The 16,785-nt window shown below is 47.2% G+C and overlaps 1 protein-coding gene across 2 annotated transcripts in view; it reads right to left on the reverse strand.

Annotated features, from left to right (window-relative positions):
- Window positions 1–4,751: 4,751 nt before the first annotated feature.
- foxn2a (forkhead box N2a) overlaps window positions 4,752–16,785 on the reverse strand; it is a 47,694-nt gene continuing 35,660 nt past the window's right edge. For both annotated transcript variants that reach the window (XM_029685356.2, XM_029685357.2), the window contains exons 2-5: window positions 15,707–16,293; window positions 12,197–12,371; window positions 11,359–11,430; window positions 4,752–8,479 (exon numbers count right to left, since the gene is read on the reverse strand). In XM_029685356.2, coding sequence (XP_029541216.1) covers window positions 8,016–8,479; window positions 11,359–11,430; window positions 12,197–12,371; window positions 15,707–16,279 — 1,284 coding nt within the window. In that variant the 5' untranslated portion in view covers window positions 16,280–16,293 and the 3' untranslated portion in view covers window positions 4,752–8,015. The remainder of the gene's footprint in view (window positions 8,480–11,358; window positions 11,431–12,196; window positions 12,372–15,706; window positions 16,294–16,785) is intronic.

The following is a 16,785-nucleotide window of genomic DNA, read 5'->3' on the forward strand; positions in this document are numbered from 1 at the left end:
ATTTGCTTCTTACCAAAATACCGTACAATAGACCACGTGCACACCCTGCATACCCTTATTAACAAACAAACAAAACAAAGTCTTCTCATGCTTTGTTGATTTCAAAAAAGCTTTTTGTTCAATTTGGCAAGAGGGTATGCTATACAAATTGATGGAAAGCGGTGTTGGGAGGAAAGCATATGACTTTATAAAATCAATGTACACAAACAACAAGTGTGCAGTTGAAATGGGCAATAAACACACAGATATCTTTCCTCAGGGCAGTGGGGTGAGACAGGGATGCAGCTTGAGCCTCACCCTCTTCAGCATGTATATCAATGAATTGGCGAGGCCACTAGAAAAGTCTGCAGCACCTGCCCTCACCCTACTGGATTCATAAATCAAATGTGTATTGTTTGCAGATGATCTGGTGGTTCTGTCCCCAACCAACGAGGGCCTACAGCAGCACCTAGATCTTCTGCACAGATTCTGTCAGACTTGGGCCCTGCCAGTGAATCTCAGTAAGACAAAAATAATTGTGTTCCAAAAAAGGTCCAGTAGCCAGGCAACACATACAAATTCTATCTAGCCGCTGTTGCCCTAGAGCACACACCTACCTCAGCTTATACATCAACACCACAGGTAACTTCCACAAGGCTGTGAAAGATCTAAGAGACAAGGCAAGAAGGGCCTTCTATGCCATCAAAAAGGAACATAAAACTCAACATCCCAATTAGGATCTGGCTAAAAGTACTTAAATCAGTTATCAAACCCATTGCCTTCTATGGTGGTGAGGCCTGGGGTCCACTCACCAACCAAGAATTCTTGAAATGGGACAAACCCCCAATTGAAAAAATATACTTAGTGTACAACGCAAAACCCCAAACAATCCATGCAGAGCATAATTAGGACAATACCCGCTAGTTATCAAAATCCAGAAGAGAGATGTTAAAATCTACAACCACCTTAAAGGAAGCGATGCCCACACATTCCACAATAATGCCATCAGCTACAGAGAGATGAACCGAGAGAAGTGTCCCCTCAGCCAGCTGGTTCTGGGGCTCTATTCAGAAATGCAAATAGACCCCACTGAGCCTCAGGACAGAAACACATTTGGACCAACCAAATTATAAGAAAGCAAAAACATAACTATTTGACACACTGGAAAGAATCAATCAAATAACAGAGCAAATTGGAATACTATCTGACCCTGAACAGAGAGTACACAGTGACAGAATACCTGACCAATGTGACTGACCCCAAATTTATGAAAATTATTGACTATGTACAGACTGAGTGAGCTTAGCCTTGCTATTGAGAGAGGCCGCCATAGGCAGAAGACAGGCTGTGCCCACTGCCCACAAAATGAGGTGCAAACTTAGCTGCACTTGCTAAACTCCTGCCAAATTTATGACCACTTTAGAGATGTATTTTCCCACAGATCACACAGACCCACAAAGAATTTCAAAACAAATCAAACATTGATAAACTCCCATATTTGTTAGGCGAAATACCGCAGTGTGCATTCACAGCAGCATGATTTGTGGCCCGTTGCCATGAGAAAAGGGCAACCATTGAAGAACTATCAACATTGTAAATACAACCTATATTTATCTGTTTATTTATTTTCCCTTCCAAACTTAAAATACATTCACATTGTTACAACACTGTACATAACCAATAATATATGTCGATATAAAATGTTGATATTCTTTTAAAACTTTTGTGAGTGTTTACTAATGTTTCCCTTGTTTATTTCCCTTTTGTTTACTGTCTATCCATTTGCTTTGGCAATGTAAACATGTTTCCCATGCCAATAAAGCCGTTTGAATTGAATTGATATCTGTTTTTCTGCGTCTCAATCCACTGCCTCCTCCGATGTCGCTCATCCGCACCTGCAGTGAAAGGTGACAGAGCCAGAGCAATGTTTGTCAAGACCATGAGTCACCTGCGTGAAAGGTGACAAGAGCCAGAGCAATGTTTGTCAGATCATGAGTCACCTGCGGTGAAAGGTGACAGAGCTAGAGCAATGTTTGTCAGACCATGAGTCACCTGCGGTGAAAGGTGACAGAGCTAGAGCAATGTTTGTCAGACCATGAGTCACCTGCGGTGAAAGGTGACAGAGCTAGAGCAATGTTTGTCAGACCATGAGTCACCTGCGGTGAAAGGTGACAGAGCCAGAGCAATGTTTGTCAAGACCATGAGTCACCTGCGTGAAAGGTGACAAGAGCCAGAGCAATGTTTGTCAGATCATGAGTCACCTGCGGTGAAAGGTGACAGAGCTAGAGCAATGTTTGTCAGACCATGAGTCACCTGCGGTGAAAGGTGACAGAGCTAGAGCAATGTTTGTCAGACCATGAGTCACCTGCGGTGAGAGGTGACAGAGCTAGAGCAGTGTTTGTCAGACCATGAGTCACCTGCGGTGAGAGGTGACAGAGATAGAGCAATGTTTGTCAGACCATGAGTCACCTGCGGTGAAAGGTGACAGAGCTAGAGCAATGTTTGTCAGACCATGAGTCACCTGCGGTGAAAGGTGACAGAGCTAGAGCAATGTTTGTCAGACCATGAGTCACCTGCGGTGAAAGGTGACAGAGCCAGAGCAATGTTTGTCAGACCATGAGTCACCTGCGGTGAAAGGTGACAGAGCCAAAGCAATGTTTGTCAGACCATGAGTCACCTGCGGTGAAAGGTGACAGAGCTAGAGCAATGTTTGTCAGACCATGAGTCACCTGCGGTGAAAGGTGACAGAGCTAGAGCAATGTTTGTCAGACCATGAGTCACCTGCGGTGAGAGGTGACAGAGCTAGAGCAATGTTTGTCAGACCATGAGTCACCTGCGGTGAGAGGTGACAGAGCTAGAGCAATGTTTGTCAGACCATGAGTCACCTGCGGTGAGAGGAGCCAGAGCAATGTTTGTCAGACCATGAGTCACCTGCGGTGAGAGGTGACAGAGCCAGAGCAATGTTTGTCAGACCATGAGTCACCTGCGGTGAAAGAGCTAGAGCAATGTTTGTCAAACCATGAGTCACCTGCGGTGAGAGGTGACAGAGCTAGAGCAGTGTTTGTCAGACCATGAGTCACCTGCGGTGAAAGAGCTAGAGCAATGTTTGTCAGATCATGAGTCACCTGCGGTGAAAGGTGACAGAGCTAGAGCAATGTTTGTCAAACCATGAGACATCCCCCCAAAAATTTGCTTCTCACAATCGTCTGTAGCGTCTGAACGGTTTGTCTATAATCTATTATGAACCCTCTATGGAAAGTTGAGACTCTCACGAACACCATGGTGTTGCTCAATGACCCCAACAAGCATCTTGGGACTCTAAAGTCGACACAGCCGATCTGTCGACTTCTGTCTGTAGCGTCCGAACAGTTGGGGCTACACACTAATATAATCCCTCAGTGTAAAGGTGACTCTCACGAACAGGGCTTAGACTGTAATGGGTTATTAACCAGGAAAATACTATCTAGACATGAATAAAACAGATTTATCGGTGTTACATCACCAAGTTTAGAAGTAAACTCATTGATAAAGGGACGTTTCACTACTAGAGGATGCTACTGTATTACCTAGGTCTTAGAATATAATTATAGATCAGCTAAGACTTATTAAAATCCCCTAAAGTCAATGTCCGTGCCCCAGCGGAAATCTAATTAGCATAATAATCCATCTCAAACCACCGCATGTGGCTATGTAACACTTTTAACCTTTAATGAGGCAAGTCAGTTGAGAACAAATTCTTATTTCCAATGACGGCCTAGACCGGCCAAACCCGGACGACGCTGGGCCAATTGTGCACCGCCTTACGGGACTCCCAATCAACGGCCGGTTGTGATACAGCCTGGATTCAAACCAGGGTGTCTGTAGTGTCACCACTAGCACTGAAATGCAGTGCCTTAGACCATTGCGCCGCCCAAAAGCCCTTAAAACAATTCCATATAGCTTAGAACCCCCCGGCATAGACAGGGTTGACTGTTTAGTGCATCTCTCAGATACAGGACAGACACTTTTTTTGTGGGGCATATAGTTGTTCCATGTATTGAATCTGTTATTCAGTGCATTTGTATGGGCTAATAGCAGTCAGGCCAAAAATAATTCCTCATCAAATATTATTTTTGATACTTCAAGGGGTCTTATAAATAGAACCATCACAAAAAAGTAGTTACCTCCTTAGTTTAGAAATTATTTTGACCATTTTAACCACGTTAGCACTCTGTTTTGAAGTAAGAAATAACATGTGTTTCACATTTTAAAGGAGAATGACACAAAAAAATACTTTTGGGACAAAGGGACCTATAATTATTAGCATTTCAACAGTCACTTCTGACCTCCATTACATTTGACATCTAAACAGCAGGTGGCGATGTTGATCACCATTTTATTACTAAAGCATGATCCCTTCACTTTCGGGTTTCATAACCAATGACTGATGGTTTACACAGGCAGACCATTCTGATATTTTTTCCCACTAATTGGGCTTTTAACCAAATCACAGATCTTTTCACATCAGAACGTTTTGGGAACTGATCAAATTTGTAAAAAACAAAACAAATGGGGCTGCCTGAGTCACACATTCTTGGTTGTTCAAATGTGTAGTTTATGGAATTCATCATTATTTTTCACAAATGCACCAGATGTCAATGTCATTTTGGATTTGTGATCAGTGCCTCAGATGAAACAGTCCATTTATCCTGATATATCATTTGATTAGACAGAAGTTGTTTTTATAATAGTTCAATCATCAAAGTAAACAATAACATGAATAAACACAAAAATGATAAAACAATATTTTTTTTATTTTGTAATACCATATATAATGCAATTGCATATCTTTGGCGAAAATAAACTTTATAAACATTTTATTAACAGAGGTTAGCATACAAAAACCAAAAGGTGTGTCTGTCTAACAGACATGGCAGACGACTGACTGATACTGGGTTGGCAGCTTTAGTTAGTTCAACACAAAACGCTTTATCAGAATCAATAAATTGCAACTGCATTTTTGAAAAAAATAAAAATCACATAATCAATATCCAATAACAAGTTTTCAAACAATGAAGCAATCCTATGTATGCAGCTTTGAGTCTAACAATGTATCACTGTGTAAAGTGAAAAATATAGACCCCTGGGGTACCCCACAGTGTGTCTTAGAGCCCCATGTCATGCAGGTAGTCCTAAAGATCCATCTCAAAAACATTCACTTACTAAGAGACTCAGGATAAAGTCTGATAACATCTTCCTTCTAGCTACAAGCACTACAGCATGAACAAGTTACTGGAAGTTGTCCTCAACTATCTAGGTTTAAACAGAAGTCCATGGGGGTACCAAGACTAACACCAGGGCAACCCTTGGAAACATGTAGATGACTTCTATGGTGGCAGGATCCTAACATGGAGAAGGAATGCCAACTAATATCTATGGTGCGACTACTTCTGGCAGTCAGAATATTATAGAAACTTAAACAATACTAATTCAGATAAAGGCTGTGAAGTTTGATGATTCAAATCAAATTGGCAGAGAAGTTGTCAATAGTTAGGAAATATCCATTCATCTGAAACGTCTACACCGGCTTTCTCTGTACAACACCACTGTTGGCAAAAAATGGTTCAGGATCAATTTGCTCAGCAATTTTCTTCTATCCAGTTCAACAACAAAACAATCGGTACACTTGGCAGTCGTGGTTAAATTGAAAGACTAAATACATTGGCAAAATACTTTCTCAGACACAGATCACATCTTCATCACTATATCACATAGTGAAAGTTTTGGTCTATGGCAGTAAAATGAAGAAAATACAACTAAATTCATCAAAATTATTTTCCAGAGGGGAGAGAGGAAGTAACCTTTCCACTCGCTTCAAATGACCATTATTTGATAGAAGTTCCATTCAATCGTCCCATTATAAATTAATTATAATAAATACATTGATGATTTAATGGACAACATTAATTTGTTCTTTGTTTATTCACAGACCGTGTATTCTATGTCCATCTTATTTAGGAGAACCGCGGTTTAGTTCTAAGAACAACATTTCCATTCTAGGAACAAAGCGCTTCCCATTCCCGAACAACTAAAAAATAACCTGCATGTCAGACTAAAGTCAGTCCACAAGGTCAGAGTCCTCCTACATTTCCTGTTAGTTGGCTTCTAGGGCACCAATGTTACTGTCAGAAGAGGAACATGGTCGCAATGGTACAAATTAATGTTTGGCACTGCATGCAATCTGTATTTATGGAAGGGAATTCATTTAACATTATACAACAGAAGTGGAAAGTTAAGTGGGCTCATGACAGAGGGCAGTATACTGTCATACAGTGAACCAGCTAAAAGCAACTCTATCATATGGGCATGCTCTGGGCTTTTTGCTTACTAATGCAGGTTAATGCATGCAAGCGCCGAAAGAAAACCAGTCTGGCCTCTTCACAAGTTGTTGCAACATCCTGTACTTCCCGTCACTGAACTCTATGCAATCAACTGGCAGTAAACACATTACTGTACAGCGGAGCGAAGAGGGTGGTGAGCTTCCTGGTTTTCCCTTTGTGTTTTCTTATTGTGGAGCAAGACAAAGCAAAGCCTCTTTCTGGCAACAGTCAGAACTTTGCCACAGCCAACAACAGGCAGTAAATAGTACAATATTGTCAATCTAACCTCACTACAACGTTATTATAACTAAATCCTTGTCTTAACTTCCCTTTGGCCTGAATACTAAAAGTCAGTAGGTGTGACTAATATTACATGATTGAAAACTGAGCAGCACATCTGCCAGTGAGTGCTCTCCTGCAAGCGCATCGTCTTGGGATCACGATGGTTACAACCTTAGCTGTGTTTCAGCCAGATACACCTTGCATAGGATAGGATAGGACAGGGTAGGGTGGGACAGGGTAGGACAAGAACAGGATAGATCAAGAGAAGAATCACAAATACAGGGTCCTGTATCAAATGTGTCATTTCTCAGTTTACACACTAAACACAAATAATGTATGTATAACAGAATAAGAGGGGCCACAGAGGAAAAGCCATGAAGACGAGTGGGTTCTGATGGTGCGACGATGTAATGACCTTTTCCTCTCAGTGTAGGAAACCAGAGTGGACTCTTCCTCACCGTGCCAATCTTCACACAGTCGGTTATCTTTGTTTCATTCCTTTTCTTAACACGGCAGTAGCAGAGTTCCAACATTTCCTTTGTTGCGTTTACCCACCAGGCTATTACCTCCTGACATGGAACCAGTCCGGTGTTCTGCTCTGGGATCAGATTGTTCAGATCACTCTAAACAGCCAGTGCCATGAACCTCACTACTTCAATACATTCCCAATAATGTACTGCTTTTAGACACCAGTGTTGTCATCAACCCAAGAAAAATACCAACATTGAACAAATTAAATATAAAGAGCAGTTTAAGGTTACGGATCAATTATTGCATCTCTCTTTGTTTGTTATTTCCAGGACAAGGTTGTCGACTATCAAAAAACACTCATGTTTTTATTCGATTTTTGCACGGAGAAGGGAGAAACTGACAAGAAGATGAGAGGTTAGTTGTTTGTTACAGACATGCACTCATTTTCTTATAAATAGGTTCACTTGGAAGAGGATACAGGTTGAGGAGGAAGCATGCAATGCTTTGAGTTAAAAACTTTAAGCCTTTTCTGGTCTTGTCTTTTATCCAGAAGAAAATCCTTTGAATTGCGAGGATCTGTGGAGAAGCCATCAGAAACAGGCAGTTCGTTTTGGATAGATGGGTATTGTGATGGTTCTTCACAGTAGTCCCCAAGCACCCCACTTAACCCCACCCACCTGACACGCCCAAGTTACAAAAGTCTCAATATGGCTTTATTCTCCTGTGTGTGAATGATACTATTGCCATTTGTTGTGTTGGGATAGGGAGGGATTTCCCATCCCATCATGTGTCAAACCAAAAAACTGGCTCAAAAATCAGCAATCAGAAAAGCAGGAGGCGGCACAACCTGGACCTATCAGTAGGACACACAATCAGATCAGGGTTACAGGGGCGGGAGTCTGAGGGCAAGGCAGTACGACCACCTCATTTCCTGTTCAGTTTTTTGCTCTTGGCACTGCGTTTGTTGAGCTCCATGGAGGTACGGATCCCAGCCAGGTGAAGCAGAGAACCGGCCGCCTCCTTCAGCTCCTCATCCAGCTCCGGCTTGGCTGTCAGCTCCCTACGTGCCCTCTTACCTGCCGGGCACTTCACCGAGGAGGAAGAGGGGGAGGGGCGATGAGGAGCAGGCTGGGAGTGGCCGCCCCTCTCGTCCCGGTCCCCGAGGTCAGAGTCCTCCTCTTCGCTATGGAAACCCTCGCTGCCGGCGCGGCGTGGGCGCGGCCTGCCGTGGCCTGGGACTCCTTCATCCAGGGAGGAGAGGGAGGAGGAGGAGGAGCGGGAGGAGCAGCGCTGCAGAGTCATGCTACTGTAGTTGTGGTCCTGCTTAGGATCGCTGCTCACCAGGACCAAGTCTGGCTGGGACAAGTCCAGGGGACTGTCTGGTTCACCTGGGAGAGGGAGGGAAAGAAGAGAGAGATGAGAAAGAGAGATTGAGGAAGAAACCATCTTCACACTAAAGAAACCGTGTTTCTGAATGCAACAGGGCAGTAAGAGTAGCTTATGTGATCAAGAGTCAAGTGTTTTTAATCCAATAAGCAGCGGGCTAGGGAGTGTCCCTGTGTCCAGCAGGCTAGGGAGTGTCCCTGTGCCCAGCAGGCTAGGGAGTGTCCGTGTGCCCAGCAGGCTAGGGAGTGTCCCTGTGCCCAGCAGGCTAGGGAGTGTCCCTGTGCCCAGCAGGCTAGGGAGTGTCAATGTGCCCAGCAGGCTAGGGAGTGTCCCTGCGCCCAGCAGGCTAGGGAGTGTCCCTGCGCCCAGCAGGCTAGGGAGTGTCCCTGCGCCCAGCAGGCTAGGGAGTGTCCCTGCGCCCAGCAGGCTAGGGAGTGTCCCTGCGCCCAGCAGGCTAGGGAGTGTCCCTGCGCCCAGCAGGCTAGGGAGTGTCCCTGCGCCCAGCAGGCTAGGGAGTGTCCCTGCGCCCAGCAGGCTAGGGAGTGTCCGTGCGCCCAGCAGGCTAGGGAGTGTCCGTGCGCCCAGCAGGCTAGGGAGTGTCCGTGCGCCCAGCAGGCTAGGGAGTGTCCGTGCGCCCAGCAGGCTAGGGAGTGTCCGTGCGCCCAGCAGGCTAGGGAGTGTCCGTGCGCCCAGCAGGCTAGGGAGTGTCCGTGCGCCCAGCAGGCTAGGGAGTGTCCGTGCGCCCAGCAGGCTAGGGAGTGTCCAGCAGGCTAGGGAGTGTCCGTGCGCCCAGCAGGCTAGGGAGTGTCCGTGCGCCCAGCAGGCTAGGGAGTGTCCGTGCGCCCAGCAGGCTAGGGAGTGTCCAGCAGGCTAGGGAGTGTCCAGCAGGCTAGGGAGTGTCCAGCAGGCTAGGGAGTGTCCAGCAGGCTAGGGAGTGTCCAGCAGGCTAGGGAGTGTCCAGCAGGCTAGGGAGTGTCCAGCAGGCTAGGGAGTGTCCAGCAGGCTAGGGAGTGTCCAGCAGGCTAGGGAGTGTCCAGCAGGCTAGGGAGTGTCCAGCAGGCTAGGGAGTGTCCAGCAGGCTAGGGAGTGTCCAGCAGGCTAGGGAGTGTCCGTGTGTCCAGCAGGCTAGGGAGTGTCCGTGTGTCCAGCAGGCTAGATTCATAACAGCAGAGGCAGAAGTGTCTCGTGGAAGGAACACTTAAAACACATGGGGGAGGCATGAAATACAACACCACTTATTCACAGGAAGATAATTCTATATGCAACCACGTCTGGCTTGGAACGGGACTATGCAGGACTTCAACTGTGCTGTTGAGTGTACATAGTAAGCAATAGAGAGACACAGGAAGATGTTTTACAAGGGGTGGATAGATGCTGGGCGAGTGATGCTGGGCACTGGGCGAGTGATGCTGGGCGAGTGATGTAAAAGCAATAAAGAAGAAAGCGTGAAACGGGCAGGTGACAGAGAGAAAGGGGGAGAGTAGTAATGAAAAGGTAGAGAGAGAGGGAAAGGGGGAGAGTAGTAATGAAAAGGTAGAGAGAGAGGGAAAGGGGGAGAGTAGTAATGAAAAGGTAGAGAGAGAGGGAAAGGGGGAGAGTAGTAATGAAAAGGTAGAGAGAGAGAGAAAGGGGGAGAGTAGTAATGAAAAGGTAGAGAGAGAGAAAGGGGGAGAGTAGTAATGAAAAGGTAGAGACAGAGAGAAAGGGGGAGAGTAGTAATGAAAAGGTAGAGACAGAGAGAAAGGGGGAGAGTAGTAATGAAAAAAAGGTAGAGACAGAGAGAAAGGGGAGAGTAGTAATGAAAAGGTAGAGAGAGAGGAAAGGGGGAGAGTAGTAATGAAAAGGTAGAGAGAGAGGGAAAGGGGGAGAGTAGTAATGAAAAGGTAGAGAGAGAGGGAAAGGGGGAGAGTAGTAATGAAAAGGTAGAGAGAGAGGGAAAGGGGGAGAGTAGTAATGAAAAGGTAGAGACAGAGAGAAAGGGGGAGAGTAGTAATGAAAAGGTAGAGACAGAGAGAAAGGGGAGAGTAGTAATGAAAAGGTAGTGACAGAGGAAAGGGGGAGAGTAGTAATGAAAAGGTAGCGAGAGAGAGAAAGGGGAGAGTAGTAATGAAAAGGTAGAGACAGAGAGAAAGGGGAGAGTAGTAATGAAAAGGTAGAGACAGAGAGAAAGGGGAGAGTAGTAATGAAAAGGTAGAGAGAGAGAGAAAGGGGAGAGTAGTAATGAAAAAGGTAGAGAGAGAGAAAGGGGGAGAGTAGTAATGAAAAGGTAGAGAGAGAGAAAGGGGGAGAGTAGTAATGAAAAGGTAGAGACAGAGGGAAAGGGGAGAGTAGTAATGAAAAGGTAGAGACAGAGGGAAAGGGGAGAGTAGTAATGAAAAGTAGAGAATGAAAAGGAGAGTAGTAATGAAAAGGTAGAGAGAGAGAAAGGGGGAGAGTAGTAATGAAAAGGTAGAGAGAGAGAAAGGGGAGAGTAGTAATGAAAAGGTAGAGAGAGAGAAAGGGGAGAGTAGTAATGAAAAGGTAGAGACAGAGGGAAAGGGGGAGAGTAGTAATGAAAAGGTAGAGACAGAGGGAAAGGGGGAGAGTAGTAATGAAAAGGTAGAGACAGAGGGAAAGGGGGAGAGTAGTAATGAAAAGGTAGAGACAGAGGGAAAGGGGAGAGTAGTAATGAAAAGGTAGAGACAGAGGGAAAGGGGAGAGTAGTAATGAAAAGGTAGAGACAGAGGGAAAGGGGGAGAGTAGTAATGAAAAGGTAGAGACAGAGGGAAAGGGGGAGAGTAGTAATGAAAAGGTAGAGAGAGAGGGAAAGGGGGAGAGTAGTAATGAAAAGGTAGAGACAGAGAGAAGTGGAAGAGGCATGGTGTGGGGTGGCGTCTCTTACATGGGTTGGCGTGGTGATGACCAGGGGCAGAGTTTAAGAGCATCATGGCAGTGGCAGCATCTATGTCAGACTCTGGAAGAGGAGAGAACATGCATGGTGGTCAGTGGAATAGCCTGAGCGTGTGTGTGTGTGGCCGACTGGCGAAGGAGGCTGTAGAGGGGTAAAGGAAGAGAGGATTCCTAGCTCTCTCCATACCTCACTTCAGGGGCCCTAAATTATTTATAATCAACTAGAGTGGAGACTGAGTGCTCTGCTCTACACTCTATCAGCATCACCAGGGCCTCTGTAGTCAAGGTTACCAAACAAGAGGGTAGGGGAGAGAGAGAGAGCGTTAAAGTGAGAGACACCAAGACAGAAACAGACACACACACACACACATAGAGAGAGAGAAGTGGAGGATACAGATTAGAATAATCTACCTTGAGGCATCTACGATTAGAAATCAAATAAAGACTAAAATGACAGTTGGAGATGAGGGGATGGTGATGCTGAATGTTTTGCCGGCCAATGTTGCATGACAAAAATATGTAGAGGCAATAACCATGTGAATTTGAAATCACATGCACTGGATCAAATCTAATACCAATCCTATTTCTAGACCAGGGATGGGCAACAGGCGGGCCCTCTTTTAAAGGCCCTCAAATCAATCCCACCCTCCCCATTTTCTGTTGTTGTAGAATTTCAAAACGAGTTATAAAATTGCGATATCTTCTCTCAGCCCAATGGCAAAATGTGTAGAATTGCAGCAAACTTGCTATAAAAACAGCAACATTTTCTTTACACCTCTTGGCAAAATGTGTAACATTGTACAAAATTAACAAAAAAAGTCAGGAATCACCTTTGAGGGAGCAGCCCTGCAGGAAGTGGTGTCTGGGTGGTGAGGAGGCGCTGGGTGGGGAGGCAGGTGGTGTGCAGAAGGTATGTGCTGCAGGGAAGTGCTGCTTCTTCAGGGCCTGGATCAGGTTGGGTCTGTACTCTGGGTCCACACACCACAGAGAACCCTTACCATTCACCTGAAAAAACATCACATACTACATCACAAAGCAGTAAGACTGACCTGAGAGGTGTTCATTGGGGCACATCGTAACAAAATGTTTCAAAACCGAGCATTTCTTATTGGATAAATTCATATAGAATCTCACGGTAGTATCAAGAGATACTTTGGTAAAGTACTGATCATGACTAGGCTTACTAGATTTTCCACAGCAAACACCTATAACTTTTTTGCCTGCTTGGCTGACTCTCACGGTAGTCTCCCTGTAGTCTGACTAGTGCTGGGCGATATGGCCAAAACAATATATCATGATATTCTCATTTTTGACGGTATGGTGGTATCTGACAGTATTTTATGTTTCTGAATATTAAAAAGTTCTAAATATGTTATGAGTATTGCATGACCCTAGGACATCAACTCATGAATTCTAAGTGGTTTTAACAGGCTTTCTCCATTCAGATTGGTTTATACTCTGCTAAACTAGGACAAACTTTGATGACTCATAATGCAGTCACCTGAGCATGTGATAAACCATCCAGACCCTGCTGGGTGAACAGCATGATGGGAGGAAAACAGTCGATAAACAATCCACACCGTCCTTAAATGATTTATTACAGGGTTGGACTGAGTTTAGCTTTTTATAGTGCTGTCCATGTGACTTGCCTTTGTAGAACCTCTCACTACAGTAGCCAAAGACATGTGAAGGCATTGTCATATCCTGTATGCAAGTTCATGAACTACGACTGAGACAACACGTCTCCATGGTGTTTTCACAAGAAAAACATCAATGTTTACGTGGGTGTGGGGGGGGGGGGGGTGAGAGTGTATAAATGGTTCTCTCATTATGTATCTCTGGGGTTCTGTCCAGGAGGAGGAGGAAGGAGCGAGGGAGGAGGGATATAACCTTGACTCAGATTACCAGCCGGCACGCAGGCAGGAAGGAGGAAATGTCACCATGGCAACGCAAACCACCAGGCAGCGTGTCATCTGAAACCAGTGCTGCGCTCTCACTCAGCTCAGCAGACGGGTGGGCTCACACTGAGCCCCCAGCAAACTGAACTCAGAGAGGCTGTCTACATTGTGATGCACAGGACAACAGTCCTGCTGCCGCTGAGCTCATTTCTACTTCTAACTGGTCTTCAGCCCCTCCTAGCAGACTACAAGCTATCTAGCCACTGAGCCCATTGTAATAGTATAGTTATATTCTCTTTGTCCCCGAGCTGAGCTTGAACCAGTGTCCAACACAACTACAGAAACCATGTCTCTTTCCTATATATGCTCTACTTTCTCCCTCACTTCGTCCTTTCATTTCCCTTCTCTACCCCTTCTTTCACAGACACTCGTCTCTCTCCCTCTGTGTTTGTGCAGGTCAGGTCTTCAGTCCTGGGCCTGTCTTCTGCCTGGTGCTACAGTTGCAGTGTGTGTGTGTGTGTCCACTGCCTGGTCGTGGCTCTACAGTTGCAGTGTGTGTGTGTGTGTGTGTCCACTGCCTGGTCGTGGCTCTACAGTTGCAGTGTGTGTGTGTGTGTCCAGTGCCTGGTCGTGGCTCTACAGTTGCAGTGTGTGTGTGTGTCCACTGCCTGGTCGTGGCTCTACAGTTGCAGTGTGTGTGTGTGTGTCCACTGCCTGGTCGTGGCTCTACAGTTGCAGTGTGTGTGTCCACTGCCTGGTCGTGGCTCTACAGTTGCAGTGTGTGTGTCCACTGCCTGGTCGTGGCTCTACAGTTGCAGTGTGTGTGTCCACTGCCTGGTCGTGGCTCTACAGTTGCAGTGTGTGTGTCCACTGCCTGGTCGTGGCTCTACAGTTGCAGTGTGTGTGTCCACTGCCTGGTCGTGGCTCTACAGTTGCAGTGTGTGTGTGTGTCCACTGCCTGGTCGTGGCTCTACAGTTGCAGTGTGTGTGTGTGTCCACTGCCTGGTCGTGACTCTACAGTTGCAGTGTGTGTGTCCACTGCCTGGTCGTGGCTCTACAGTTGCAGTGTGTGTGTCCACTGCCTGGTCGTGGCTCTACAGTTGCAGTGTGTGTGTCCACTGCCTGGTCGTGGCTCTACAGTTGCAGTGTGTGTGTCCACTGCCTGGTCGTGGCTCTACAGTTGCAGTGTGTGGGTCCACTGCCTGGTCGTGGCTCTACAGTTGCAGTGTGTGTGTGTGTCCACTGCCTGGTCGTGGCTCTACAGTTGCAGTGTGTGTGTGTGTCCACTGCCTGGTCGTGGCTCTACAGTTGCAGTGTGTGTGTCCACTACCTGGTCGTGGCTCTACAGTTGCAGTGTGTGGGTCCACTGCCTGGTCGTGGCTCTACAGTTGCAGTGTGTGTGTCCACTGCCTGGTCGTGGCTCTACAGTTGCAGTGTGTGTGTCCACTGCCTGGTCGTGGCTCTACAGTTGCAGTGTGTGTGTCCACTGCCTGGTCGTGGCTCTACAGTTGCAGTGTGTGTGTCCACTGCCTGGTCGTGGCTCTACAGTTGCAGTGTGTGTGTCCACTGCCTGGTCGTGGCTCTACAGTTGCAGTGTGTGTGTCCACTGCCTGGTCGTGGCTCTACAGTTGCAGTGTGTGTGTCCACTGCCTGGTCGTGGCTCTACAGTTGCAGTGTGTGGGTCCACTGCCTGGTCGTGGCTCTACAGTTGCAGTGTGTGGGTCCACTGCCTGGTCGTGGCTCTACAGTTGCAGTGTGTGGGTCCACTGCCTGGTCGTGGCTCTACAGTTGCAGTGTGTGGGGTGCGTTGGGAGATAGTGCCCCATCTTACTGCTGCGTTTGCATTTCCTCTGAAGGAGAGAGAGGAGGGTCTATGACCTTGACTGGTATACACCGGCTCTCCCAGCCTTATCACAGCAAGGGGAGGCACACAGGGGGCCGCAGGCAGGGTGCAGCACTACACTGGCCCTGACACACACACACACACACACACGTCAGGGGGCCTCAGGGTGGGGTAAAACCCTGGCCCTGCCCGTCGGCCATACAGAGAGCTGCAAATCCTATACAGGCACAGGTACACAGAGTGGAGGTGTACAGTTAACACTGTTAGTCAAACACTTTGAGCACATTGTCAATGTCACACTACTGCCACTACAGAATATCAGTGAAGAACTCTAATGACTCTTTGTGGCACCTTTACACAACAAACCATCTCAATGGGGAAGGATACTGTAAGCTCATTTCAACCCCATTAGAAGACCATTTCAAACCCACAACAATAATGTCATCATATCAATCTCACCCTGCAGTGTCAGCATGACAACTTTCAAATGGTTAAATAACGTGTTAGTGTGACCCTTGTGAGAATCAAACCCAGGCACTGCCAGCTCCTTGCAAGGTAAACAAAGTGTGTGTGTGCGCATGACCTTATAGTTCCCTCACCTTTCCCAGGCTCCTCTCCACCTTGCGGAAGCACTTGTTGAGTGACAGATTGTGTCTGACGCTGTTCTTCCAGCCAGTGGGGGCGGAGGAGAAGTAGGGGAAGTGCTGTAGGATCCAACCATAGATGTCCTTCACCGGCAGCCTCTTACTGGGGCTCTGCTCTATGGCCATGTAGATCAACAGAGAGAATGAGAAGGGAGGCTTGGACTTCAACAAGTCCCTCTGCGACGAGGAGTAAGAGGATGAAGACGATGGGTTCTGAGGGGCCCCGGGGTCACCCTCGATGTCAAAGAGGGGGCTGGCGCTGGGTTGGGCCCCCCCGGCCACACCGGGCCCCCCTAGGGTAAAGTTCTGGAGCAGGTTCTCATGGAGCCAGTTGAGGTTGGTGAGCTCCTCATCCTCGGAGCCACCGGATCCCCGGTCCAGGCTGGTGGCCAATGGGCTGGCTGCGCCGCACTCCGCCTCCGGGAGAGTCCCCGCCCCCCCACATACGCCCCTAAGCCCCGCCCTCTCCTCCTGCATCCCCGGCGTTTCAGCTTTCTTATCCGGCGACATCCCGATGATTGGACCCATTAAACCAGGTAGGTCTGGAGAGGAGAGAAATGGTTAGAAAACAACTGCAGGATAGGACACACTTCACAGCGACACAGTAGTTATGCTGGGGAATGAGGAGGGGAATGAGGAGGGGGATGAGGAGGGGAATGAGGAGGGAGCTGCTTTCCCAACACCACTGCAAACGTGAAATAAATTGATGTGACACATTGAAATGATGTGCTCTTCCAAGCACTCAACGTGTTTGTCTAAGGTTGGCCTGAGGGCACGCATGGGCAGGGTACACCCCCATCGGTCTGTCCTGCACGTCTCTGTCCCGCTCTCCCACCAAATGGAGAGACTATCCCCTCTCCTCCTCCTTTCTCCCCCCTCTCCCACGCAGGCTGATGGTAGAGAGACTATCCCCTCTCTCACACAGGCTGATGGTAGAGAGACTATCCCCTCTCTCACACAGGCTGATGGTAGAGAGACTATCCCCTCCTCCTTTCTGCCCCCTCTCCCATGCAGGCTGATGGTAGAGAGACTAT

Source organism: Oncorhynchus nerka, linkage group LG16 (assembly GCF_034236695.1).
Source record: "Oncorhynchus nerka isolate Pitt River linkage group LG16, Oner_Uvic_2.0, whole genome shotgun sequence".
Lineage (NCBI taxonomy): Eukaryota > Metazoa > Chordata > Actinopteri > Salmoniformes > Salmonidae > Oncorhynchus > Oncorhynchus nerka.